At 36.6% G+C, this 27,849-nt stretch overlaps 2 protein-coding genes across 5 annotated transcripts in view; one reads left to right on the top strand and one right to left on the bottom strand.

The window, feature by feature from the left end:
- The window catches only part of B3GAT2 (beta-1,3-glucuronyltransferase 2), an 80,871-nt gene extending 66,527 nt beyond the window's left edge, over positions 1-14,344 (top strand). Inside the window, exons 3-4 of the mRNA XM_055330000.1 lie at positions 13,691-13,839; positions 13,925-14,344. Coding sequence (XP_055185975.1) covers positions 13,691-13,839; positions 13,925-14,011 — 236 coding nt within the window. The 3' untranslated portion in view covers positions 14,012-14,344. The remainder of the gene's footprint in view (positions 1-13,690; positions 13,840-13,924) is intronic.
- A 140-nt stretch (positions 14,345-14,484) lies between these two features.
- SMAP1 (small ArfGAP 1) overlaps positions 14,485-27,849 on the bottom strand; it is a 175,122-nt gene continuing 161,757 nt past the window's right edge. For all 4 annotated transcript variants that reach the window (XM_055329996.1, XM_055329997.1, XM_055329998.1 and 1 more), the window contains 4 exons: positions 24,598-24,725; positions 18,688-18,859; positions 17,544-17,857; positions 14,485-15,441 (listed from right to left, as the gene is read on the bottom strand). In XM_055329996.1, the coding sequence (XP_055185971.1) occupies positions 15,307-15,441; positions 17,544-17,857; positions 18,688-18,859; positions 24,598-24,725 (749 nt within the window). In that variant the 3' untranslated portion in view covers positions 14,485-15,306. The remainder of the gene's footprint in view (positions 15,442-17,543; positions 17,858-18,687; positions 18,860-24,597; positions 24,726-27,849) is intronic.

The following is a 27,849-nucleotide window of genomic DNA, read 5'->3' as shown; positions in this document are numbered from 1 at the left end:
TTTGCAAAAGGCAAAAAATTTTCTTCTATTTTATGGCTGAATAATGTTCTGTTGTGTATATATACCACATTTTCTTATCCAGATTCATCCATCACAGGACACCTAGGTTGCTTCTGTGCCTTAGCTACTGTAAGTAATACTGCAATGAATGTATGGGGAGGGGAGGGTCATACATATATCTTTTTGAGTTCGTTTTTCATTTTTCTTTTATAAATACTCAGAAGTGGTATTGCTGGATCATATGGTATTTTTAACTTTTTTTTTTTTTTAATGATAGTCACACACACACAGAGAGAGAGAGAGAGGCAGAGACACAGGCAGAGGGAGAAGCAGGCTCCATGCACCGGGAGCCCGACGTGGGATTCGATCCCGGGTCTCCAGGATCGCGCCCTGGGCCAAAGGCAGGCGCTAAACCACTGCACCACCCAGGGATCCCTATTTTTAATTTTTTGAGGAATCTCTAAAATATACTGTTTTTCATAGCAGCTGCACTAATTTACACTCCTACCAACAGTGTCCATGGGTCCCCTTTTCTCCATGCCCTTGCCAACAATGTTATTTCTTATCTTTTTGATACTAGCCATTGTAACATGTGTGAAGTGGTAGGTCATTGTGGTTTTGATTTCCACTTCCCTGATGGTTAGTGATAATTGAATATCTTTTCATGTGTCTATTGGCCATCTGCATGTCTTCTTTGGAAATATGTGTATTCAGGTCCTCTGCTCATTTTTAAGTCCTATTGTTCTGGTTTTTTTGCTATCGAGTTATATGAGTTCTTTATGTGTTTGGGATATAACTCTTTTAGAAATATGATTTACAGATATTTTCTCACATTTAGTAGGTTGCCTTTTTATTTTGCTGATAGTTTCCTCTGCTGGGCTGAGGCTTCTTATTTCCATGTAGTCTCACTCAACTGTTTTTGCTTTTGCTGCCTTTACTTTTGGCATTTGATCCAAAAAATCATCACCAAGATTGTTGTCAAGGAGCTTACAACCTATGTTTTTGTCTAGGAGTTTTACAGATTCAGGTCTTACATTCAAGTCTTTAATTCATTTGGAGTTAATTTTTGTATATGGCATAAGACAGTGGTTGAGTTTCATTCTTTGGCCTGTGGCTGTCCAGTTTTCCCAAGACCATTTATTGAAGAGTCTGTGCTTTCCTCATGGTATATTCTTGGCTCCTTTGTATTCTTGGCTCCTTTGTCGTAATGGACCATATATGCAGAGGTTTATTTCTGGGCTCTTTATTCTGTTTCATTTATCTATGTATCTGTTTAATGCAGATACCATACTGTTTTGATTACTATAGCTTAGTGATATAGTTTGAAATCTTCCTAGGTATTTTATTATTTATGATGCAATTGTAAGTAGGATTGTTTTCTTAATTTCTCTTTCTGATAGTTCATTACTAGTGTGTAGAAATGCCAACAATTTTTGCATATAAATTTTGTATCCTGCAATTAACTGAACTCATTTATTATAATAGTTTTTGGTAAAATATTTAGGATTTTCTATATATAGTATCATATCATCTGCAAATAGTGAATTTTACTACTAGTTTAACAATTTGGATGACTTATTTCTTGTCTGAGTGCTGTAGCTAGGACTTCTAGTACTATATTGAATAAAAATGAGAGTGGGAAGCCTTGTCTTGTTAGGGAAAAAGCTTTTAGCTTTCACTGTTGAGTATGATGTTAGCTGTGGGCTTGTTATATATGGCCCTTATTATATTGAGGTACATTTCTTCTATATCTAGTTTGTTGAGAGTTTTTAATCACAAGTGGATATTGAATTTTGTCAAATATTGGAGTTTTTGCATCTATTAAGATGATCATATCATTTTCATCCTTTATTTTTCAGTCTGGTGGGTCACACTGATAGATTTGCAGATGTTGAATCATCCTTGCATCCCTGGAATAAGTCTCATTTGATAATGTGATTTTTTTAATGTGGTGTTTAATTCTTTGCTAATACTTTGTAGAGGATTTTGTATCTATGTTCATCAGAGATACTGGCCTGTAATTTTCTTGTGGTATCCTTGTCAGGTTTGGTATCAGGGTACTGCTGGCTTCATAAAATGTTTGGAAGTTTTTCCTCCTTTTCAATTTTTGGAAGCATTTGAGAAGGCTAGGTATTAACTCTTTGAATATTTGGTAAAATTTATCAGTGAAGCCATCTGGTTTTGTACTTTGTTTCTTGGGAGATTTTTGATTACTGATCCATTCTCCTTACTAGTAATTGGTCTATTCAGATTTTCTATTTCTATATGGTTCCTGGTAGGTTGTATGTTTCTAGGAATTCATTTTTTTCTGTGTTGTCTAATTTTGTTGGTGTATACTTGTTCATAGTCCTTATCCCTTCTGTTTCTGTGATATCAGTTACAATGTCTTCACTTTCATTTCTGACTTTATTTATTTGAGCCCACTCTTTCTTGGTAATTACAGCCTACTTGTTTGTCAGTTTTGTTTATCTTATCAAAGAATCAGCTCTTAATTTCATCAGTCATCTCTATTACCTTTTAGTCTCTATTTCACTTATTTCTTCTCTGATCTCTGCTATATACTTCTCTCCTTCTAACTTTTGGTGGTGTTTTTTCTTTTTCTAGTTGTCTGAGGAAGGGAGATCTCTGTCTTTGTGTAGGCATTTATCACTAAGAACCTTCCTTTTAGAACTACTTTTGCTGTATTTCATAAGTTTTAGGATGTTATGTTTCCATTTGTATTTGCTTCAAGGTATTTATTTCTCAGCATTTTTCCATTTTTAACCTTCATGCCCTACCTTACTGTGGCTGCTTCTTTCATGCTTATCCTCTTCAAATGGTGATAATGTGGTTAAGGGTTTGGGGAAAAAAAAAAAGGTGACATCATTGGTAATGACAGAGTAAGGACCTCTGAATATTGTCTTATATAGAAACAATGAGAATACTTTCAGAAATTGTCAAAATCAACTTCTTCACAACTATGGAAATTAAGCCAGAGTGTATGTACATCAATCTGAGGAATGTTCAAGAAAAATCCTTAAATGTTGGTAATAATGAGTATTACATTATTTCAACTTTCCCTATTCCCATCCTCTTCTTCCTGCCTCCCTGGTGGTTGTGAAAATCAAGAGTCCTGCAGTCAGGGTGAAAATCAGCAGCTATTCATTCTAACAGTCATTGGGGGTAGAACAGGGTTGAAGCTCACCAAAGCTCCATTATAAGAGAATTGCCATTATTCTACCCAATAGGTCTGTAGAAATTGACATTCTCAAAGCTTATCTTTATCTGACCTAATATCTTGCTCAGTACAAACAGCCTTTTCCTAGGAGCTTTTGTAAGAAATAAAAAATAGGAAAACAAAAACTAAACAAAAATAAAAATCAAATGTTGATTGTTTACCATTACAGTTCTCTGAGGCAATGATAATAGTTATGACAAACAATAAATTATTAAAAAATTTCAATGGAAAAATCTTGGATAATATTTACATAGGGGCTTTGAAAAGCTCTAACATATTTCTAGGATTCTATAAGGCCATATAGTAGTAGTGTAGGTCTAAGTATAGGGTCCAGAGCTGTACATATGCTTATGAAAAAACCTTAGAAGGCCCTGAGTTCTCCTCTCTGACCTTGAGACTGTGCAAGATTAACAGCTGATTTCTCATCAGGAACCATAGAAGCCAGAAGGCAGTGGGATGACATAAATACCCAAAGAAAAATACTGTCAACCAAGAATTCTATATCTAGCATAAGTATCCTTCAAAAATGAAGAAATGAAATGAGCCTGGGTGGCTCAGCGGTTTGGTGCCTGCCTTAGGCCCAGGGCGTGATCCTGGAGTCCCAGGTTGGAGTCCCACGTTGGGCTCCCTGCATGGAGCCTGCTTCTCCCTCTGCCTGTGTCTCTGCCTCTGTGTGTGTGTGTGTGTGTGTGTGTGTGTGTGTGTGTGTGTGTGTCTCATGAATAAATAAATATATTCTCTAAAAAAATGGAGAAAGTAAGATATTCCTGATAAATGCCAAGAAAACTTATCACTAGCAAATATGTTCTATGAGAAGTACTGAAGAGTCTTTTAGGCTAAAATGATAGGATACCAGACAGTAATTCTAATCACACAAACAAATAAGAGCACCAGTAAAAGTAATGTGTGGATAAATTTTAAAGAGAGTATAGATGTAAGTTTTACCTCTCTTTTTTCCATACTCTCTTATTTAAAAGACAACTGCATGAAGCAATAATTAGAAATCAGGATTAAGAGCTATACAATATAGATGTAATTTGAGAACAGGACAAAGGGGGGCAGGAATAATGGAACTATGTAGGAGCAAAGTTTTTGTGTACTAATGAAATTGGTATTTATCTGAACTAGATTGTTAGAAGTGAAGATGCTAATTGTAATTCCCAGGGCAGCTGCTAAATAAGTGACTCAAAAAAATAAAATAAATGATAAGTGGCAAAATGATACACTAACAAATATCCTTTTAATGCAAAATAAGATGGTAGTTTAGGAATAGAGGAATGAACAGATATTAGACATGAAGGAAACACATTGCAAACTGGCAAATATGAATCTTAATTTACCAGTAATTCCATTAAATATAAATGCATCAAACAATGTCCATTAAAAAGACATATGGGCACAATGGATTAAAAAATCACACAAAAAAACTCCAAAAACCACCATGATTGAAGTATAATGCTGTCTACAAGAAAAAAAAATTTAGGTATAAGTAGGTTGAAAGCAAAAGAATGTAAAAGGACCTCCCATGCAACAGGAACCAAAAAAAGGGCTGGAGTAACTATATGAATACCAGACAAAATAGACTTAAAGACAGAGTTGCCTGTAGAGACAAAAAAGTTATTTTATAATGATAAAAGTGTCAATCCTTTAAGAAGATATGACAAAAAAAGAAGATATGACAGTTATAAATATATATGCATCTTACGATGGAGCCCCAAAATACATAAAGCAGAAATGACAGAATTGAAGGGAAGATACAGCTCAACAATAATCATTGCAAACATCAACACCTATTTTCAATAATATAACAATTAGGAGACAAACTAAGAAGCCCTGAAAAGTACTGTAAATTAACGAGACCTGTAAAATCTAGAGAATGTTCCACTCAACAGATATACATTCTTTTCAAATGCACAAATGAACATACTCTAGGAGGGACTATAAAGTATGTTTTATGTTAAGCCATAAAACAAGTCTTAAATTTAAAATAGTTGAAAGCATACAAAGTGTGTTCTCAGGCCATGCTGGAATGAAATTAGAAATCACTACCATAAAGGAGTTGGAAATTTAAAAGTTTGTGGAAATTAAACAGCATACTCATAACCACTTGGTCAAGGAAGATATAAGGGAAACTGGAAAATATTTTTAGATGAATGAAAATGGAAACCCAACATACTAAAACTTAGAGATTGCCCCTAAAGCAATGCCTAGATGAAAACTTATACCTACAAATGCTTCTGTTAAAAAGAAAGATCTGAAACCAATAACCTAAACTTTTGCCATAAGAAACTAGAAACAGAAAACTAAACCCAAAATAAGTAGAAGGAAATAAATTAGGGCCAAAGTAAATGAAACGGAATAGAAAAGCAATAGAGGAAATCGGCAAAACCAAAAGTTTGTTCTTTACAAGCATCAACAAAACTGACAAACTTTTTAGTTTTATTGTCCAGGGAAAAGGAGACAAGCTTCAGATTATTAAAATCAGGAATGAAAACAAGAACATTACTACTGTTTATAGAAGATTGTAAGAGAAAAACCATGAAACATTATATGCCAACATATTAGATAATAGAGATGACATGGGCAAACTCATGGAAAGACTATTAAAACTGATTCTAAAAGGGCACCTGGCTGGTTCAGTTGGTGGAGCATGCAACTCTTGTCTCAGGGTTATGAGTTCAAGTCCCACATTGCGTGTAAGTCTAGAGGATTACTTAAAAAAAAATCACCTTAAATAGAAAATCTGAATATACTCATAAGAGATGGATTAAAACAAAATTTCTATAGAGAAAAGCCCAGTTCCAGATAGTTTTCCTGGTGAATTCTAACAAATATTTAAAGAAGAATTAAAGGGTGTCTGGGTGGCTCAATTAAGGATCTGCCTACTGCTAAGGTCATGATCTCCAGGTCCTAGGATCGAATCCTACATTGGGCTTCCTGCTCATCAGGGAGTCTGCTTCTCTCTCTCTGCCCCTCCCCACCACTTGTCCTCTCTGTCAAATAAATAAATTCTTTAAGAAAATAAGAATTAAGACCAATCTTTCATGAACATTTCCAAAATGTAAGGCGGGAACATGTTTGAAGTCCTTCTGTAAAGCCATAGTTACCCTGATACCAACACTGGACATCAAAGAGAAAAAAAAACCCTATAGACTAATATCTCTTATGAATGTGGATGCAAAAATCCTAAACAAAGTACTAGTGGAGTTAATCCAGCAAAGTATAACAAAAAAGATCATACACCATGACCAGATGGGAATTATCCCTGTCGTGTAAGGGTATTTCATATACAAAAGTCAGTAAATATGCTACACCATATCAGAACAAACAACAAAAGCCACATGATCAAATCAATAGGTGCAGAAAATGTGACAGAATTCAACATTCTTTCATGATAAAGACACTAGATTGATAAGTGAGGAATGGAAAAGAACATCTTTTACCTGATACAGGGCATCCATGAAAAAGCTAACCTACTTAATAGCTGAAGATGAAAGCTTTTCCCCTAAGATCATGACGAGGATGACCCCTCTTGACAGTTGTATTCACCTTCGTAATGTAGGTTGTAACTGGGATAATTAGTTGAAAACAATGAATAAAAGGCATCTAGGTTGTAAAGGAAGAAGTAAAATATCTTCAGTTATCAATAGCATGATTTTTTTAAAATATAGCCTCAAGAGTACATGTACAACTTGTAGCATGGTGCCTACTTAAAAAAAAATGGGGGGAGGTGCCCGGGTGGCTCAGTCAGTTAAGTGTCTAACTCTTGGTCTCAGCTCAGGTCTTGATTCCAGAATTGAGTTTAAACTCTGTGTTGGAGCCTACACTATTATTAGTGCTAGTAAATAAATTTAGCAAGATTGTAAGATACAAGATCAACATAAGAAATCAATTGCATTTCTATTACATTGGCAATGAACAACTTGAAAAATGAAACTATAAGACCATTTTATTCACAATAGTGTCAAATAATAAAATACTCAGTAACATTTAACAAAATAAGTATCAGGCTTGTATACTAAAAACTATAAAACATTATTAAGAGAAATTAAAGAACTTGAGAAGTAGAAAGACATCTTATATTCCTGGATTAGGAGACAATGTTATGGGTTAAAAGATTACTCAAATGACAGTATTCCCCAAATTAATCTGTAGATTCAGGGTAATTCCTTTTTTTTTTTAATAAGTTAATTTTTATTAGTGTTCAATTTACCAACATACAGAATAACACCCAGTGCTCATCCCGTCAAGTGTCCCCCTCAGTGCCCGTCACCCATTCACCCCCACCCCCCCCTCCTCCCCCTCCACCACCCCTAGTTCGTTTCCCAGAGTTAGGAGTCTCTATGTTCTGTCTCCCTTTCTGATATTTCCCTCACATTTCTTCTCCCTTCCCTTATATTCCCTTTCACTATTATTTATATTCCCCAAATGAATGAGAACATACACTGTTCGTCCTTCTCCGATTGACTTACTTCACTCCGCATAATACCCTCCAGTTCCATCCATGTCAAAACAAATGGTGGGTATTTGTCGTTTCTAATGGCTGAGTAATATTCCATTGTATACATAAACCACATCTTCTTTATCCATTCATCTTTCGATGGACACTGAGGCTCCTTCCACAGTTTGGCTACTGTGGACATTGCTGCTAGAAACATGGGGGTGCAGGTGTCCCGGCGTTTCATTGCATCTGAATCTTTGGGGTAAATCCCTAACAGTGCAATTGCTGGGTCGTAGGGCAGGTCTATTTTCAACTCTTTGAGGAACCTCCACACAGTTTTCCAGAGTGGCTGCACCAGTTCACATTCCCACCAACAGTGTAAGAGTGTTCCCTTTTCTCTGCATCCTCTCCAACATTTGTGGTTTCCTGCCTTGTTAATGTTCCCCATTCTCACTGGTGTGAGGTGGTATCTCATTGTGGTTTTGATTTGTATTTCGATTCAGGGTAATTCCTATCAAGATTATGGCTGCCTGTTTTGCAGAAATTGCCATCATCCTAAAATTCATATTGGAAAAGAAGGAACTCAAAATAGCCAAAACAATTTTGAAACAGAACAAAGTTGGAAGACTTAAACTTTCTGATATGAAAACTTAGTATATAAAGCTCCAGGAATAGTGTGGCACTGGCATAAAGATGAGTATATGAATTAATAGAATGGAATTGAAAGAGCAGAAATAAACCCTTACATTATGGGTTTATCAATCAGTTGATTTTTGCCAAGGATGCTAAGACCATTCAATAGAGAAAGACTAGTTTTTAAAAATGGTGCCCAGAATTATGAATATGCTAAAAGCCACTTAATGCTCCTTTAAAAAGGCAAATTTCATTATCTATGAATCTCAATGAGGAACGCAGGTAGGTAGGGAAGATTCACACACTTTACAAAAGACTGGATGTTCTCTGCTAGGATGAGCTGTGAGTGGTTCACCTCAGAATTACAGAGAGGAGAGGAGGTACCACATGCACATCTTTAGACAGTTGTATGTGTATACATTTTTAAAAAAATTTTATTTATTGGAGAGGAAGGCAGGGAGAGCACAAATGGTGGAGGGGCAGAGGGGAGAGGGAGAAGCAGATTCCTCACCAAGCAGGGAGCTTGATGCAGGGCTTGATCCCAGAACCCCAAGAGCATGTCGTGAGCTGAAGGCAGACACTTAACTGAGCCACCCAGGTGCCCCTACATGTGTAAATGCTTTAATTTGGAGATTATCTTTTTTTTTTTTTAATTTGTAGTAGAGACCGACTTTTTAAATTACCTGATACCTACTGCCAGTAGTAGAAGTGTCAAGAGCCCAGTATTCTAATACCATTAGCCAGAGTGACTGTTAGGGAAAAAAGGCCATTAGTATCATTCTTGTAACCAGACTATAAAGGTATTGTTGCCAAAAACTATCCTTTGGGAATTAGAAATAGTTTTGGTTTGTATCAGCCTTGCTTGAGATTAGACTGTGTGGTTAGAAAAAAGAATAAGCCAGTGGGACAAGTATATGGAAGTGAGACTAAGTTGATACACACTATAAGGAATTGATAAGCATTACCAATGCTTTTAACTATAGCTGAAGGAGGAAGAGATTTGCTGGACTTGCTTTTTCCTTTCCAGTTTGTCTAGTTTTTGTTTTTTCCTTATTGTAATGACTAGGGCCTCCAGTACATTGTTGAATAAAAATTGAGAGCAGACACGCTTGCATTCCAGACTGCAAGGGTTTAACACTTTCACTATTAAGCATATATAATATTGGCAGTAGGTGTTTCGTAGATGCTCTTTATCAAGTTGAGGAAGTTATTAGTTTACCAGGTAGCTTTTTAAAAATCTTGATGTTGGATTTTGTCGAGTGCATTTTCTCTATAATTTTTTTTTAAGTCTAGCTTTGTGAATTACACTGATTTTGAAATGTTAAATCAACATTGCAGTCTTGGAATAAACCTCACTTGGTCATGATTGAATGCCAGTATGAATCCAACCAACTGAATCCAACAATAATCCTCTCAGGACCCCAAGATCATGACCTAAGCTACCCAGGTGCCCCTTAAGTACTGCTTTAGATGCATCCTACATTTCTGTTTTCATTCAGTTAACCACTTTTTCATTTCCCTTTTGATTTCTTCTTAGATCCATAGTTTATTTAGAATTACATTATTTGGTGTCCAAATATTTAGAGATCTTCCAGATATTTTCGTATTATTTCTATTTGAATTCCATTGTGGTCAGAGAAATATTTTTACAATTTGAGCTCTTTTGAATTTATTGAGATTTGATTTATGGCCCAGACTATGGCCTGTCTTGACAATGCTGCTTGAAAAATCGTGTATTCTGTATTGTTAGATGGAGTGTCCTCTAAATGTCAGGTCAAGTTGGTTAAGTCTTATATAACTTTACTGATCAAACTTAGTAAGTTTTCAGTTATTCCATTTTCTATCTCCCTTTCCTACCTTTCATTCAGTTTCTGTGACGTGTTTGTATGTTTTGGTGTTTTCTTTTTAGTGGTTTCTATTGTTATGTCTTCAAGTTTGCTAGCCTTTATTCTGCAGTGTCTTTTTTTTTAATTTTTATTTATTTATGATAGTCACACACACACACACACAGAGAGAGAGAGAGAGAGAGAGAGAGAGGCAGAGACACAGGCAGAGGAAGAAGCAGGCTCCATGCACCGGGAGCCCGACGTGGGATTCGATCCCGGGTCTCCAGGATCGCGCCCTGGGCCAAAGGCAGGCGCCAAACCGCTACGCCACCCAGGGATCCCCTATTCTGCAGTATCTTATCAGCTGCTAATACCAGCCTGTATATTTTCACAACAGTGAGATCTCTGGGTCTTTTTTCTATCTGCCGTATCTCTCATTAGCATGCTCAATCTTTCCCCTACCTTTTTGAACATAGGAGGCTTATTTATAATGTTTTAATGTCTTTGTTCTGTAATTCTATCTTCTATGTTATTTCTGTTGACTGATTTTTATTTTCATTATGGGGTTGTATTTTCCGGCTTATTTGTACATCTGGTAATTTTTGTAGCTCAGGTGTTTTGAATTTTATGTTGCTGGGTACTAGAAAAAATTCTATGTTATGTTTATTTAGAATATGTGTGACATAAGTTTATTATATATATACATATGTATATGTATACACACACACACACAGGGGAATACAAACATAAGAGACAGTTTCTCCACCCTATCCCTGTGTCACTTGAAGAAGTCAGGAAGTTCTGTGTTCATAGTGAATAACCAGTTTTAATTTGCATTTTAATTTTTATACACCCGTAGGACAGAGAATTCTACTCCCATGATTTTTGTAAGGCTCCCAATATCTGAACTACTGCCAACATCTTTAAAGCTAAATTAATTTCACTAGAAAAAAGGAAGTACGTATGATACTTGAGGCATAAATACTTGGAAATTAAGAAAACCCAAAATATCCATGTTGGGTTGGAAGCAGTGGTTTAAGAAGCTAAAAACTTGTGCTGCTTTCAGAGGGAAAACTCTTTAACTCCCCAGCTTCTTAGCAGGTCAGATGATTCCCTGAAAGGCAACCGGAGTTTGGGGCTAGGTAGTGTGCAGTTCCTACATGCTGGCTGTGCCCGGCTTCCTTTGAAGTACTTTGAAGCTGAGCAGAGGCACGGTGAAGAAATAGAGGAGGTAGGAGATTTGAAGAGCATCTGAATTGCCTCCCTCCTCCTTTTGTATTATTAAACAGAAAACCACGTTGCCACTAAGGTGAGCCACGGTTGCTGACCTGCCAGGCACCACCCACCCCTCCAGTGAGGCCAGGAAAGGGCCAGTTGTCAGCTTTGCTTGCGGAAGTTGTACATTGTACTATATGAGTCTGCTTTAAGAGTTAGAAGGATATTCCTGAACCAAGGAAAACAAGAAAATACAATCCATATTTTTCAGTGGTCACCATGATGAATGTGTTCAAGACTTCGGGGAAAATCAAAGTGGCTTCAAGCATTTTCAGACTGCTTTACATTTTAGACTCTTTTTTTAAAGTTAAGAATGAGGAAATACTACCTTAAAGCCACGTGAAAAATATACCAGGATCTTAAGTGATTGAGAAGGGCAGGTCCTCAACTATAGAAAAGGGATGAAACTTAAAGTACATGAGAAAAAGCAAGACATCTTAGGACACTAAAATCTGAATTCACCTATTATAAAAGTCACCTTTTGTGAATTTGACCTTTTGGCTTTTTGCTGAAGAGGTCTGTGGCTGTTTAGGCTGTATGAAGAAGGCTTCAGACTTACCAGCCAAGTGGTGTGAAATGCAGGTGGCCTGATTTCTGCCACTACTTTCGCAGCCCCTTTTCCTTTCAACCGTTTTCCAACTGTAAATGGTGGCCAGTGCCATCTGCCCTTCTTACAATGGTATTTTAACTTACATACCATAGAATCTTTTGAACTGTGCTTTGCAGTTAGTGGGGTCTTTCCATTTGCTGATTTTATATCAGATGCTGAGTTGAAAAGGTGTCACACTGCTCTTGCAGGTGAGGAAATGGGGAAGTTTCAGGATCAAGAAAGGTTAAGTGACTTGGCCAATGTCCCAAGTACAAGGATCCAGGCAAAACCAAAAGGCTTCTAATTCCAAATTTAGTGTTCCTTCTGCTGGAATGTGCTGCCTCTCTTCAGAATTGGTGAATTTTGGGGCCAGTCCTCAGCTAATGCTTTATTTATTTTGCCTCACTCAGCAAGTAATGTACAAAGTTATGTTTGTAGGTGGCTTAGTGGGAAGTTTTCCTATCAAGGGGACAGGTTCTAGTATGTGGGACTGGCCCAGTCTGGCAGGTGAGGAGATTGAGAATGCTGGTTGTAGTGTTTTTTTTTTTTTAAAGATTTATTCATTCATTCAGAGAGAGCCAAGAGAGAGGCAGAGACACAGGAGGAGGGAGAAGCAGGCTCCATGCAGGAAGCCCGATGTGAGACTCGATCCCGGGTCTCCAGGATCACACCCCAGGCTGCAGGTGGCGCTAAACCGCTGCGCCACTGGGGCTGCCCTGGTTATAGTTTTCTCACAACTCCCCAACTATACTTTTGCAAAAAGAAGTATAAATCAATTCAGTTAATGTCGAAGAGGGCAAAATGTTGCTAAGAAATGTCCTTGGAGATTGGTCCTCACAGCTTTAATTCTAGGAGGGTGTCTGACTTTACAGAGTCAGCTTAGTCATTAAGAGCAGAGGTCCAGGGCTTCAGACTTCCAAAACAACTACAAAGGTTGTAGCAGTTGCTTGCTGAGATAGCTTGTAGAGCATTTAATGGCTGAGCCTTTAACACAGGATTTGTTAAACTACAGATTTAAATAGTAATGATTTTTCATGACTAAATCATTCAAGGAGGTTGACACTCATTTGTTTCCTTAAGAAAAAAAATTAAACCCCAAAATTAAATTTATCAAATGGCCTGACATCTCCCGCATTGATTTCCAACTCTCCCCCTTCCCTGTCCGGTTGAACCAATTGGAAATTTAAACCAAATGATTATGTAGTTTTCATTTTCTAGCTAATTGACTTCTAAACTCAAAGTAAATCACAGCAGTGCTGGTTCTGGTAAGAGCACACATAAAGATGATAAAGAATAGGCAGGAGACCTGGGCAGGCTCTCTCTATCCGGAGGATATTTAGGGTAAGTCTGTATGCTCTTCAGCTACATTTAGTTCTTAATTCCCAGTGTGCTGAATGTCGGGGTGTGATGACTTCTGTGAAAGAGCAGCTTATTATCAACAGCCCAGACTTTGTATATACAGTAGATGTTGTTCCCTGCCCCCACCCCCGTGCATACACCTTTGTCATGGCACTGAATGGACTACACTGTAATAACTGTCTTTCCTTTTGGGACTGTGATACATATAATGCTCCTGTTCAACTTTGTGAACCAAGACCTAGCACATACTTGATATTCAAAGAAGTTTTTGATGTATCCAAAATTTTACAGAAAAAAGAGAAGTACACCAGTATTTTATTTTAAAGTCTTTTTTTTTTCTTTTCACAAAGGATTTGCTGTAAGTCTTCAAGTCATCTTGTCCAATCCAAAAGCCGTATTTAAGCGTCGTGGATCCCAGCCAGGGATGCAAGAATCTGATTTTCTAAAACAGATAACAACAGTTGAAGAACTGGAACCAAAAGCAAATAACTGCACCAAGGTATTCATTTCACTTGTGCTGCTTGACCTTGTTGAGTGTCAGCGTTAAGAAGTGTGGCTACCCAAAAGATTTCCCTCCTCTATAGGTTCTCGTGTGGCACACGCGGACAGAGAAGGTTAATCTAGCCAACGAGCCAAAGTACCACCTGGACACAGTGAAAATTGAGGTATAAACTGAACTGAAGCAGCAGCTGGTGCAGTCTGCCTCGCTAGTGGATGTGGAAGAGGAGTTCGGAGGTTAGGCTGCAGAACATTCAGGTATTGTTCACTTCAGTAGGACAGCCTTTATTGTCAGCTGATGGACATCTGTTTAAACAGAGCCTATCAGTTCATACAGCTGATGGGATTGGTATAAAGTCTATGTTTTTGTCTTTGTTCTGCATGTTTTTCCTACAACTAAACTGGAAGTTCTTTGTACAGTACAACTAGTGACACTGCAGGATACCGTTGTGAGTATCTTATGTACTTTTTTTTTTTTTTTCCCATTTGGCCTTATAATTGGTAGAACGGAGCAGGTTTTAGAAACAAATGACAGGTATTTTGTCAACTAAATGTTCCCAGTTCCTCACTTTGCAATGTTAAGTAATATTTGTAAGGTTGGTGGCAGTATACATTGTAGGAAATAAAACCCACAAAAATAAAAAGGTCTATGGATTCATCTGTTTAATATAGGGATATAACATTTTGTCAATACTAGGCACCATAAAATGTAAACACAATTACTGTCATAAACCTGGATATACCTTCAAGGATTGAAAGTGGCTTTGTTTAGTTACCCTGTTTGCATTATAGTGCAGAGAAAGGTCTTCATGTTATCAGCACTATGTACATAAGAAGAGATCCAAATTACAAGAGGCAGAATTTGAGGTTTTTTAAACATTCGTTAAACTAAGTTTTGTAGTAACATCCAGGTTTATCTTCCTTTCACTAACCACGTTCCCTGTTAAGCACATCATAACAACAGCACAGTGAAGTGAATGATGAAATAAAAGAACTTTGATACACTAGAAAACAGTGCTCAGTGATACATTTACATTCTATTTATATGATTAAACATTTGATCATACAGTACCATCCTACAGGATTACTGGCTAATTTGGGGGTGGGGTTTATACTGTTAGAGGTATTACTAACATGATAACTACTTCCCTTATATGCAGACATTAGAGCTATAATTTTATTGAGACTAAAAAACTGATTATGCAAGTTGACTGAGCAGCTTCTCAAATAATGTGGTTTATGAAATCATGGGAAATGAGCAAAGCTGCCCTTGACATAAAATGGTTTCTCAACCTGCTTTTCACACCAAATTTAATCAGTACAGACCAACACGGTCAGTCAGGTAATTCTTAATATGAACAAATGGGGAAAAAGAAAAAATATATGTACATGAAGAAACAAGGGAACTAGATGCGTTTTAGCAAGGAATGTCAGGTGGTAGTTCTGGATGAAACTTGCACTGCAGTTTTCATTTCCACAGCTGTGTGCTGAGAGTCTGACCCGATGAGCTTCCAGACCATCCTGCTGTTGTGTTGGGGGGCTGGCCAAAACCCAATGTTGGGTTCGTACTACTGATACTCATGCCAGCCATTTGCTGATTCATCTGTGAAACATAAAAAGCTTATTTAAGAGGCTTACTTCACTTTTAATTCTTGTTTCGTTAGCCACAGTTAGACATTTTTAAGTTACCCTATTGTATTAGAAGCTGCCTTTATTTGATGTTAGTCAGATAATGACATTTAATAGCAATTATAAGTACTTTTCAACATGTGAAAATTAGTCAAATCACGGGGGGTAAAAAGTAGACTACCAAACAATTATTTCCCTAGAGAAAGCAAGTAGCTACTTCATTTCACTTTTTGTTCATTTCCTTCCACTTTTTTTTCCACTTTTTTTTTGTTAGCATTGTCCATAAAGTGATCTCAATTATATTCTATTTATTCATTTTCAAGACTCCCATTTCTTGTCCCCCAAAGATTAAACACAACTGAAAGAAAGTACCAAAACAATCTTTGAATCTGAGTCCACTATTCTTTCAATTCTACCTGGATGTTGTGCTTTAACTGTAAGGACTGAGGAAATTTTAGAAAGCTATTCTTCTGTCTTTATTAAAATCTTAAATGGTTCTACATACCTATTAATATTTTTATAAAGGTCTTAAAGCATACCTTTTCTTTTGCTCAGTTAACCACTACACATCTAAAATTAATTTTCATGGTATAACATTACATGTATTTTTATTCCAAACTGGAATGATATATGTATAGGAGCATCCTAACCCTTTCCCTGTGGTACTTCTCAGATTCATATGGCAAGATTTATCACTAAGTACAGAGCTGATTCAAAATCAATGCTCAGGGTTGGAATATATTCTTAATAAAGTTCATTTGTTATTTTGCAGACACTGATGTTTACAGCCTTGCTGATGAGGCATTAGTGTTCAGCTCTTCTTACCTACTAATGGATGTTATAACCACCTTGCAGTGAGCAGGTGCTGGAAAATGCCTGGAAATAAGGGCCAACGTTAACTCCTTATGGATGTGTCTAGCCCCTTAACCTTATCTGAGTGTGCTCCAGCATTTTGGCTAAACAAAAGTGGTTTCTGACATTTGGTACTTGAGGTTCCCTAATATTGAGAGCAATGTCCTACAGATAATTACTTTCTTTTTTATTTTTTTAATTCGCACCGTGAGATCAAGAGTTGGACGCTTAACTAACTGAGCCACCCAGGTGCCACAAATAATTCCTTTAAATAAATAATGACGATAGAGGTGCCTGGTTGGCTCAGTCAGTAGAGCATGTGACTCGATTTCAGGGTTATGAGTTTGAACTCCATGTTGGGTGTGGAGATTATAGTGATAGTAAAAGCATTCATGGGATAGACAGTGATTTTGGTAATGTTAATAATTACTATAGACTATTCTTTCAATGCTTTCAAGGTAAAACAGCTGACCAAAACAGAAACCAAGAATCCTCCAAATGCTAGAGGAAGATCAAATAAGAACTGTAAATGGAAGGAGTTGTTGGAGCATGAACCTAAATCTAAGGTCAGAATGGAGCACTAAAATAAAAATTGATTTGAAAGAAGTTATACTAAAATGTTGGCTTAAACTATGAGGGGATGTCTGAGACAAATATGGACTTGTCCCTAAGTATAAAGGAAATCCAACTTTATAAAGGATTTTAAACAAAAATAGTTCTTATAAAGCCAGGGGCAGTAGTCACATGACATGGAGAATAGCCTAGATCCCTCATAAAATAGTGCTCTGAGAATAGGAGGCTGGATATGTTTCTAATTTGTCAAATTACCACATAGACTCCCCCAAAATTATTAGTGAAGGTAGGCTGGTCTAAGTGGACTATATAAATACCCCACCAGAGAAATGGGTTAAAAGCCTGGCGCTAATTTCACCAAGTGGCAAGTTTTTCAAGATGCCCAGGATAATTTCTAGCTATTACAAGATATTTACCAGTGTTATAATCTGAAATGAAAAAATGCTTATTTCTTTACAGAATAATCTCAATATATGGTCAGTGACAGCTCATTTGTCTATCTGATGAAACTTCATAATACCTATACACAGTTCTCACCTTATACATTATCCCTAATTTTTCTGCCAGTTTGTTAGACTTAAATAAAACCATTTAGAAAATAAATCCACTTTCTTTGCTTCTGGATAAGTTGGAAAGTTAATGATCCCTTACCTGTGAGAGGTTCCACTGGGGCTGTTGGGCTTGCGGCAGGCCAAACTTACTCTGGGGTGCACCCATCTGTCCCACCATTCCTCCTTGGGGGCCAACCACATTTGGAGGAAGTGGCATCACACCAGTCTGTGCATTTCCCATAAACCCATTGGGCATGGGCATGCCCACCATCATGCTTGCACTTTGTCCCATCACATTTCCTAGAAGGCCAGGAGCTGCAGGTGCAGGCACAGGCACGCCCATTGATGGAAAACCTTGAAATGCAGTCGGTGCTTGTGAGGTAAATGGTATATTTGTGGGTCCCATAAACACACCTGTATTTTAAGAGCCATGAAAAGAAAATGAGGAGAACAGGACTATTGTATATAGCTGTACTCACCTCCATAATCACAGAAAAAGGATCACCATCTTTCTGAACTACCTACAGTAAAAATTTTATTTCCAGTCTGCTCCTACTGCTCAGACCAATTCACATACCAGTACCCTCAGAGCTGGTTACTTCTGGAATGCAGTTACAAACCTGAGCAAATTTAATTAGAATAAATAAATTTTATGCAATAATTATATAAAATATCCAAACTACGCAGCAGGATTATGTGCTGTTTGTGTTGACATGCACTACTGGTCTTCCACTATCAAACACATAAGTGAGATGATGATGTCTGCCTTTAATAGAAGCAGGTGGGATGCCCCATAGTTTCAGCTCACTATTTTAGAGGAAATGGGCTCAACAGATCATGTAAACAACGAATCTTACTGTGCAGTATTTCATTATAATAAAACCTCAAAGTTTAGTAAGTCATGTGATAATTCACTGATTGTTTACTTACAGAGAATATACCATACTGTACACAAAGTTGTAAACTTCATGCAAATCAAAATAATTCTTAAAAAAAATCCATGTCCTATAAGCTTGTGAAACAATATTAAGTGATATGTGAAGAGCTTGTTAATCCTAAGTGAATAAAGTTTTGTGACTCCTGTATATGCTTTTTAATTCTAATGCTTCATTTCAATTTTGTAGTTGCATAAATTGCAACAGCACTTATTATGTAGAAAAATAGGAAGAAGTAATATAACACAAAGGGTATACTTTTAGTAATGTCATTACAATTCATTGACAGCAGATCTCAAAATGAATTACCAGGAGTACTCTGCTGCTGAATGGTTCCTGTACCATACAAAGATAAGATGGAGTCTTTGGAGAGTTGTTTCTTTGCCACCTCTTCTGACTTTGTAGCTTGCTCAGTGAACAGATCCAGATCCCCAGATATTACCGTAGACAGAGTGGCAGCTGCAGGTATAGAGGGTGTCCCCTGAGACAAATATCAAAACAAGAGGTCAGATTCTGCATACTAAAACAGTTCATCTGTTGCTTAAAATCTAAATGAAATTAGAATTTAAACAACTGTAGAAGGCGATATGATGACATTACAGAGGATCATTCACAAGCCCACACAAAAACAACATCCTGGATGAAGGTATACTGTTTCCTGTTTTGAAGTTGTTAATGTATGAGAGGCAGATTGAAGTTCTTTCATAATAAATGCATTTATTTGCTAAACTGATGCTGAGTTTTTGCTCATCACATCCTGACCATAGCGGGTTCGATAACAGGATGTGATGGCTTTGTAAGGACCACCATTCCTGAGAGATGCTGGGGCATCCCCTTTGGCAACTACTACTACAAGGAACTGCTTTCTCTTGGAATAAAGCACGTTGCTACAATGACAGCAGGCTCCAAGAGGGTCATGCAAAGGCTGATTTTTGTCTACTTTGAAAAAAGGAAAAGGTCTTTTCAAAAGCTGCCTCAAGATACTTGTATAAACCTAATCTATATCAGTTTTAATGACAGCTTTAGAATCTTTCTAATCCAGAAATGAACCACAGTAAAACTTCAACCACCTGTACTCTCAACCATATTTTCATTCCACTTTTGGACAAGGGGCAAATGAACACAAATACAAATAAACATGTAGATACTATTTTAATACAAAACAAAAATTTTCACTTTATATGTGCACATGGATTAAAGTGAGGTGCACCACAGATCTGCTAATCAGTCACCTTTGTCTCTGCCATACAGATGGGGCCAGGCCAGGCCTTCCCTGTTTGTTTAGGTCAGGACGCCATGGCTACTGCGATGTCAGTGGTCTCACAAGCATGACAGCCAGGTCTGAAGATGCCTGGTGGCAGAGCCAGCAGGCAGGCTGGCCGGCCAGGGTTTGCCTGGTTCTCCTCTGGCAGACAGAAGGGATTTGGCTACAAGAGCGCATGTTCTTGGGCTCAAACTTTCTTAGCCTCTGAAATGGGGGGCTTGTCAGTCTCAGAGCAACCTCTTTTCAGCCCATCATGGCGTATTCAGTGTGTGCCTTTTGGCTTCATCTGTACACGTCCCCTTTCCCCTCAATTCTTTTAACCCCCCAAACAGTGAGGAAAAGTCATCTGGGCAAGTAAATGTCAATAAACTGCCTCACATGCTGAAAAAAAAACTGTGACTATATAATCTCTATAGTCATTAGTCAATCACAGTTTACATGAAATTGTTTTAGATATGAAGGGTTTCAAAGAATTCTAAGAACAGTAGAAACTGGGTAAGAGTCTTCTCAAACTATAGAATAAGGTGAGAGTAGTAGTTACAAGTTAAAGATCATGCATATGATTTGCCTTAATTTAAAAAATCGAATAGTCTGGCTAAAAAACAAAAAAAAAAAAAAAAAAAAAAAAACAAAAACTAGCAATATAAACTACCATCCAAGCACTGTATTCACAAATTTAAGCAAATCAATGTCGAATCTACTATGACAAATTAAGCAAGAATTCTGAGATAGAAAGGCCACTTAATTTTGTAAAAGATCTGAAATGTGTAAGATATCAGACATAATTGAATACCAAATATAACAATATGCTTGATTAAAAGTATTGTCCGAACTACCAATGATGCAGCAGAAGCTCACAGAGGCTAAGAGTAAGAGCTCTGGAGCCAGCCTATTAGAACTAAACTCTGGTTCCACTGCTTACTGAAGAAAACAATGTACCCTTGGAGACTGTCACTTAATCTCCATTGTCTCTCTTCTCTAAACTTTGGGATAATAAGATTTCCTATCTTACACAGTTGCTTGATGACCACAAGAAGTACTCTGTGGCAGGGTTAAGTACACTGTGTTTATTGTTACTGTTGTCAGGTAATGAAGCAACCATCTCACTAATCTTTTCATCATGTTTCTGTTCAATCTAAGAACCTGCTCAAAACCCTAAGGTCTATTCCTTGTGAAAGAGATGTAACTACAAGAAAATCCAAATGGCTGGGAACTATTACAGTAGTTCCCCTATTCCCACCCCTTCCAAGATACAGTCGAAGGACCTGTGGATGCCTGAAACCACAGACAGTATCAAAACCTATATATGTTTTTTTCCTATACATCCTATACATCATACCTCTGATAGTTTATGAATTAAGAGATTAACTACAAAAAAGAACAATTACAATATATTAAAAGTTATGTGAATGTAGTCTCTCTCAAAATACACTGTACTCACCCTTCTTGTGATGATGTGAGATGATTAAATGCCTACATGATGAGATGAAGTGAGATGAATGACAAGTGAGACACTGTGACGAGTGTTAAGCTACTACTAGTCACCCGGCGATACATCAGAAGGAAGATGATCTGCTTCCGAACTGTGGGCAAGTGAAACCTTGGAAAATAAAACCATGGTCTCATCCTAGAGCAGCCTAATAGTCACATGCTCTACACATGTATATCTTTCTTTTGAGGAGCGCAGATGAAATGAACATCTACTTCAACATGGTCATAGTCTAAAAGCAGCCAAACCAAACAGCATGATGAGTAAGCCCTCCTATATCTTTCTCTCTCTCTCTTTTTTTTTTTTTTTTTGGTGCTCCATTTGATAGCAGTACAACTCCAGAATAAAAGAGCAACTTTTGCCTGTCAATTTACACTTTGGGAGGCTGCAGAATCACTGACCAAAGGTTCTCTAGCAGTTGGGATCCTAGGGCTGATCCAAGGACAGGGCACAGTGCCTGTGCAGGTCTAGATACTGTTGGTCTATGCATATTATAGACAGAAGGAAAAGGATGGTTTCTACAAGTCACCTTTGAGGACTCTGCAATGCTTCCCTCTGAACCCCCAATACACATGCACATTCTGGTTAGCTAAATATACCCCAACCCCCTTTGGAAGACCACAGACATAAGGGTAAATCTCATCTTCACGAGAGTGGGGATTTTTTTTTTTTAACATTTATTTATTTGAGAGAGAAACAGAACACAAGCAGGGGGAGGGGGAGAGAGAGAGAGAGAGAGGAACAATTAGACTTCCTGCTCAGCGGGGAGCCTGTCATGGGCTGGATCCCATGACCCTGAGATCATGACCCGAGCCCAAGTAAGACACTTAACCAGCTGAACCACACAGGTGCCCCTGAGTGAGAAATCTTTTAATTGAACTTCAATTATGAATAAAATTAGCACTGAAAGAATTATAGTGTTCAGAGTAATTCCTATTTCTGTCCAATCAATTTTACTTAATAGAAACCCATCAAAATTATTAAGTTACATAGCTGGAGTGTATGTGTATTTTAACCTGCCTTTCTCCTCCCCCCATTTTAAAAGACATTGTTTTAAAAAAGATGTCTGGGTTTTAATCTTTACATGTAGTTCAAATGAAAGAGAATTCTGTTCCCCAGATATTTTATAGGGCTCAATACAACTGGCACAGTTTTGGTCCAAAAACAATGCTCTAAAGAAAGAATTACATGTGATTTTACAATAAGTCCTGTTACTCTTAGTTACTGATGCAGAATGCACAAAGCATGAAGGTCAGACCAACCTCTCGTAAAGGCAGAAGCTATATCCCATATTGCTTGTCATGTGCTACTTAAGAGTTAAACGAAGTCTGCATTGTTCTACTTGCTTTGATACTGAACAGAACACATGAAGTAGTACACTGAAGCCTCAGATGTGGGGTCTAAGTCTCCAAGCAGTTACAAAGCACTCTCATAATCCAGTGGAATCGAAAGAAGTCTAACAGATAAAACAGCCTCACAAGAATGCTAGACCAAAAGAAACTGCTTTTCATGCTCAAATCATCAAATAATCTAAATGCCTTTCTGAAGCCACAACTTTAGCATTAGACAGTTTTTATTATCACATGCATACCCATGCCTGTCTGTATAAATTCACAAGGTGCTTAATGTTAATTGAAACAAATAGTAACAGTCCCTCTTTGTAGGTATTGGGGGAGGGGAGAAGGAGCAAAGCCATAAAATAAAGCTGTCTTTTCTGAAAATAAAACATTAATGCTGCAGGCAATTTTCATAAAGATAATTTAAACTAATTCCTAACAAATTTATTTGCTCAATTCTATTGGTAATTATACAATGACTATCCATAATAACAAAAAATATGTGTAATAAAAGTATAAGCAATTAATCTTCTTAGTTAAGACATAGGTTCTTATTAAAACTTTCTACCCAAACACTATTCATTTGGCTCAGTTTTTCTAGAGAAAAGGAAAATATTTGACCTCAAAAATTATGCTATACTGATACAACTATTCATTTATAAAGTATAAGTTTAAGATAAAATCTTAAAGCTGTACACTTAAGAGTAACCTCTATCCTAATAGTTCAATATAAAACTATATAAAAATATATTAACCTTAAACACAAATAGTTCATGAGGTCACTTGTACATGGAAAAAAAAAGCTGAATTCATAGAAAGCAAAATGGTGGTTAACAGGGTTCGAGGGTAGAGGAAATACAGGGAGACTAGTACAAATTCAGTTATAAAGTTAATAAGGTCCTTAGACCCTGAGGATAGTTGATTATACCGTGTTGTATAACTGAAATTTGTGAGGAAAGAACTAAAGTGTTCTCATAAAAAAAAAAAAAAAGTGAATATGTGAGGTGATGGATGTGTTAATTTGATGCTAGGAATCAAATATACACTTTAAATATTTACCATTTTATTTGTCAATTATACCTCAGTAAAGCTGAAAAAATATTTAAAGTATTAAACAATTTACAATTTAAAAAAAAAAGTGAAGGCAAAAAATTCCATGTAATGTTAAGAATACAATTCAAAATTTCTTTACCATCATATGCAAAAAAAAAAAAAAAATCCTGATTGTTACTGTTGTCCTAAATAATTTTTTTTTAAGATTTATTTGACAGAGAGAGAGAGCGAGAGCGCGTGCGCCTATGAACATAAGGAGGGGGAATGGCTAGCAGAGGGGGAAAAGAAGCAGGCTCCCTGCTCCACAGGCAAGGAGCCCAATGTGGAGCTCAATCCCAAGATCCGTGGATCATGACCTGAGCCGAAGGCAGATGCTTAACCAACTGAGCCATCCAGGAGCCCTGTTCTAATTTTTTTTTTTAAATCATTTTAACAAGTAAAAACACTGTGTGCCCATTATACTTCAATTAAAAAAAAAAAGGTTTTAAGACTAACTTAAAACAACTTATCTTCATAAAAAAGAATATACTATTTTACTGAATTTGCTGGAATTTCGTATTCTTTTTTTTTTTGTAGCCAGAACTAAACACTACCTTGGGAATGGCTCAACAGAACATAAAAAAAGAACTACTGGCTTGCGATCAATATTTAAACACCCGTGGCTTTAAAACCTCTGAAGTGACCTTGTTAATTTCAGGCAAGGTTGAAATAGCCTGAGTCTTCCCACTGGTTCACTCTAAACACCACTGTTTGCCTAAAAGCCAAGAGTCAGCAAACTTTAAACAGTGAATATTTAGCCTTGTGGGTCAGTGTCTGTTGCAACTCTTCAAGTTGCTTCTGTAGTGTGAAAGCAGCCACAGATAATATGTAAACAAATGGAATGCTGTGTTTCAATAAAAACTTTATTTGCAAAAATGAGCTGCAGGCTTAATTTGCCAATCTCTGGCTGTTAGGCCTTTAGAACAAAGTTTTCAAGTAAGAGACTGCTCAGAGACAATCTTTCAAAATTGAAATTTCGATACTTTTCATAAAGGAAATAAGCAGTGACCATGTAAAACCATTTTCTTACTACATACCTGAGCTGGGGGTATGACTGTTGCAGGTAAGGGATTAGATATCATTGGTCCAAAGATGTCTAGATCATCATTCAGGGATGGCACAGTGGTTGTGTTCCCATTGGTCACTGGTGCTTCAGCAGGGCCATCTGAAAAGAATACAGATTCTCATCCTAAAGTAGATTCTCTTCAATTACTTGGAACATGGCATTGTTTAAAAAATTAATATATGGTTTAAAAAAACAGTTCAAAGGTGACAAAATATATGTTTCCCTCTACCCCAGGCTCTCTCCTCTTTCCCAAATAAACTATTTCCAGTTGTTTATTCTCCCAAAAATATTCTTTACTCACTCAGTTTCTAGATATGTCCAAACCCTGCTTTAACAAATGGTATTACATTATTCACATTATTCTGCATCCTGATGCTTCCTTATGTGCCAGGCACTGTTCTGAGTACATGCATTAACTAATTTAATCCCCATAATAGTATGAGACAGACACTACTTTTCAGATAACTGGCTAAACTGGTGTTTAATATCATGTTCTTACAAATAATGTCTCTCTATAAATGTGCACATGTGCATGTGTGTATTTTGGACATATGTTTACCTATGTTGAAAATAAATTTTGATGATTTAAAATGTCTGAAATGAAAAATAAAATAAAATGTCTGAAATGTTTAATTTTCAAGTTACAATAAGAGAAAAAAACTGTTTAGAAAGAAAACATATACTATATAAACTGATTCTATAGGAAATACCCGTAAAACTTTTAAATAAATCCTTTTTTACTCAAGCATGGCCACCTTCAGTGATGGTAGTACCAAGCCACTGAATTGTGTGGAAAAGGAACTCTGATAGAGCAACAACATCCTGTATCAGCTTCCTATTTATCCTACCATTCAAAAAATTTTATATCTCCTTTTTACATTAGTGCAGGTTTTAAGATGTAAGAGATGGGAGTCGGAGTGGGTTGGAGTAGAGAGTTTGTGAGCATAGTCCAGGGAATGGGACACCTCACACAGTTTATGGTGGCCACAACCAAGTAACAGTTCAGAATACCCCAACTCTAATCTCTTAGGACTTATATCCTAATTGAGCTTCTATTTTAACAATTTATAATATCATATGATCTCACTTTGATATACTACACACTCCTCAAAGGCAAATCAGTCTTCTTTCAAAATTTCTTCAACATTGAGTGGGATGTTTTATACAAAGCAGGCTTCAAATATTTGGCAAATTTAATGGAAGGTCTATCACACCGTGGGTATTTTTGCCATAACCCACAGAAACTCAAAGGTTTCTTCTCTTTTTTTTGAAATATAACTATAGAAACTGGTATATTTTATTTCCCCATTTAAGCTTCAGTGAATCACAGATAATTATTAATTTCAATGAATAAATGAGTCACAATTAACTATTTTTTTACTACTTAATTTATAAAAGACTATGTAAAGTCCACAAAAGATTAATTTGAAAGAGATCAACTGCAACTATTTTTAATAATTTTCAGTGAGACCACATTATCAGAACTACCAAAAAAATGTGTATGTGTATATGTATGTTCTATTTCTATTAAACACTATGGACAATTTAAAGGTGAAGCAATAAAACAATGCACAGATTATTAATAATTTATAATATACAGAATTTTAAGTTGAGACACAACTATGACACAAAAGAATTCAAATATGACTCATGAAAGAATTTTTTTCATTTATAACCACATATAGCAACATTTGTTTTGAAGTCAGACCTCCCGAAAAAACCACTTCATGTTTTCCAGTCCATTCTGCATTCCGTTTACATCACGTGTAATACATGTAAATATGAACCAGAAATAAAATATTTTAAAAGGACAAGATATTTTAGATTAAAAACAATTAAAGGAACATCTCTGTGATAGCTACAACAGCTCAGTAAAGAAACTCAAATCACAAGGACATGTGAACCAATGTAAGTACCCATCAGCTGCAGAGTTGGAGACAGGGAAACAACCTTGTCAAACAGACATGTTTAATGTTATCATATGAACAAGGAAGCATTTTATTAGCAGAAAATATAACTATTTTATATATGCAGTATATTCACAAACAAAAGCATGCGTCCTCTAAAACAAACTTTGAATAAGAGGAACAAAGGTAAAAAAGCAAAAACCTGACAAGTTGAGTATAAACTTATGTATTTCTGGTTTTTCAGTTAAATTTTTTTGCTTCTTCAAGTAATAGCAAATATTAACAACTAGGACAAAATTATGAAAAAATACCTTACATATTAGAAAATACTATTCTTTTACTTTTTGGTGAGTAGAGAAAGTATCATTAGTTGATTTTTATCACAGGCCATGTCAATCTAGTTTATAGAACACCAGTGAGCCCAGGTACACTGCAAGATAACATGACTTCATGTTCTACTGCTGTACTGTAAATAGCTTCATTTTCTCATCCGATTACAAATATATATACATTTAAAATCTAACCTTTTGAAATCTCAGAAAACCATTCCACACAAACTGCACCTACCATAGTGGAGCTGCCATGAAAGTCAACTCATAATACAAGTCCAAGGAACTCTGGAATCTTTTAGAATGAGACAGACGAAGCATATCTTTTAGGAACAGTGATCTTTATGGTAAAGTTGCCACTGTCTCCAAGTGATTAAGGAAGATACCATTTAACCCCAAAAACCTAAGATGAAGAAATTTCTCCTAGGTCTGACCAAGGTTTCCTTTCCAGCTCGTGATAGACACAGGGACTCTTTGCTTTCACATCTACAACAACGCATCTGTCTTTTCTCTCTACCCTGGTTTTCTCTTCCTACAATCCCCTAATATGATGGATTTTACCCCCATCAATTTTTCTTATTACTACAAAAGCATTCACTGAATTGTTGAAAAATAAATCCTTAACCTAAACAAAAACTTTTCAGCCTTGCATAATCAGTAAATACAAGTTCCCAATGGGTTTTAATGTTTGTGAATTTGACTTACTAGCCTGCCTTTACCATTCTTTAAAAAGGATAGTTTCAATTCATTTTGAGGGTTATGTTTTTGATTTTCAGTATTTATTTATTTTTTTTTTAATTTTTATTTATTTATGATAGTCACAGAGAGATGTATAGAGAGAGGCAGAGACATAGGCAGAGGGAGAAGCAGGCTCCATGCACCAGGAGCCTGACGTGGGACTCGATCCCGGGTCTCCAGGATCGCGCCCCGGGCCAAAGGCAAGCACCAAACCGCTGCGCCACCCAGGGATCCCAGATTTTCAGTATT

Source organism: Nyctereutes procyonoides, unplaced genomic scaffold, assembly GCF_905146905.1.
Source record: "Nyctereutes procyonoides isolate TBG_1078 unplaced genomic scaffold, NYPRO_anot_genome, whole genome shotgun sequence".
NCBI lineage: Eukaryota > Metazoa > Chordata > Mammalia > Carnivora > Canidae > Nyctereutes > Nyctereutes procyonoides.
The sequence above is the reverse complement of the archived record's forward strand: the minus strand, read 5'-3'. Positions and strand labels throughout refer to the sequence as shown.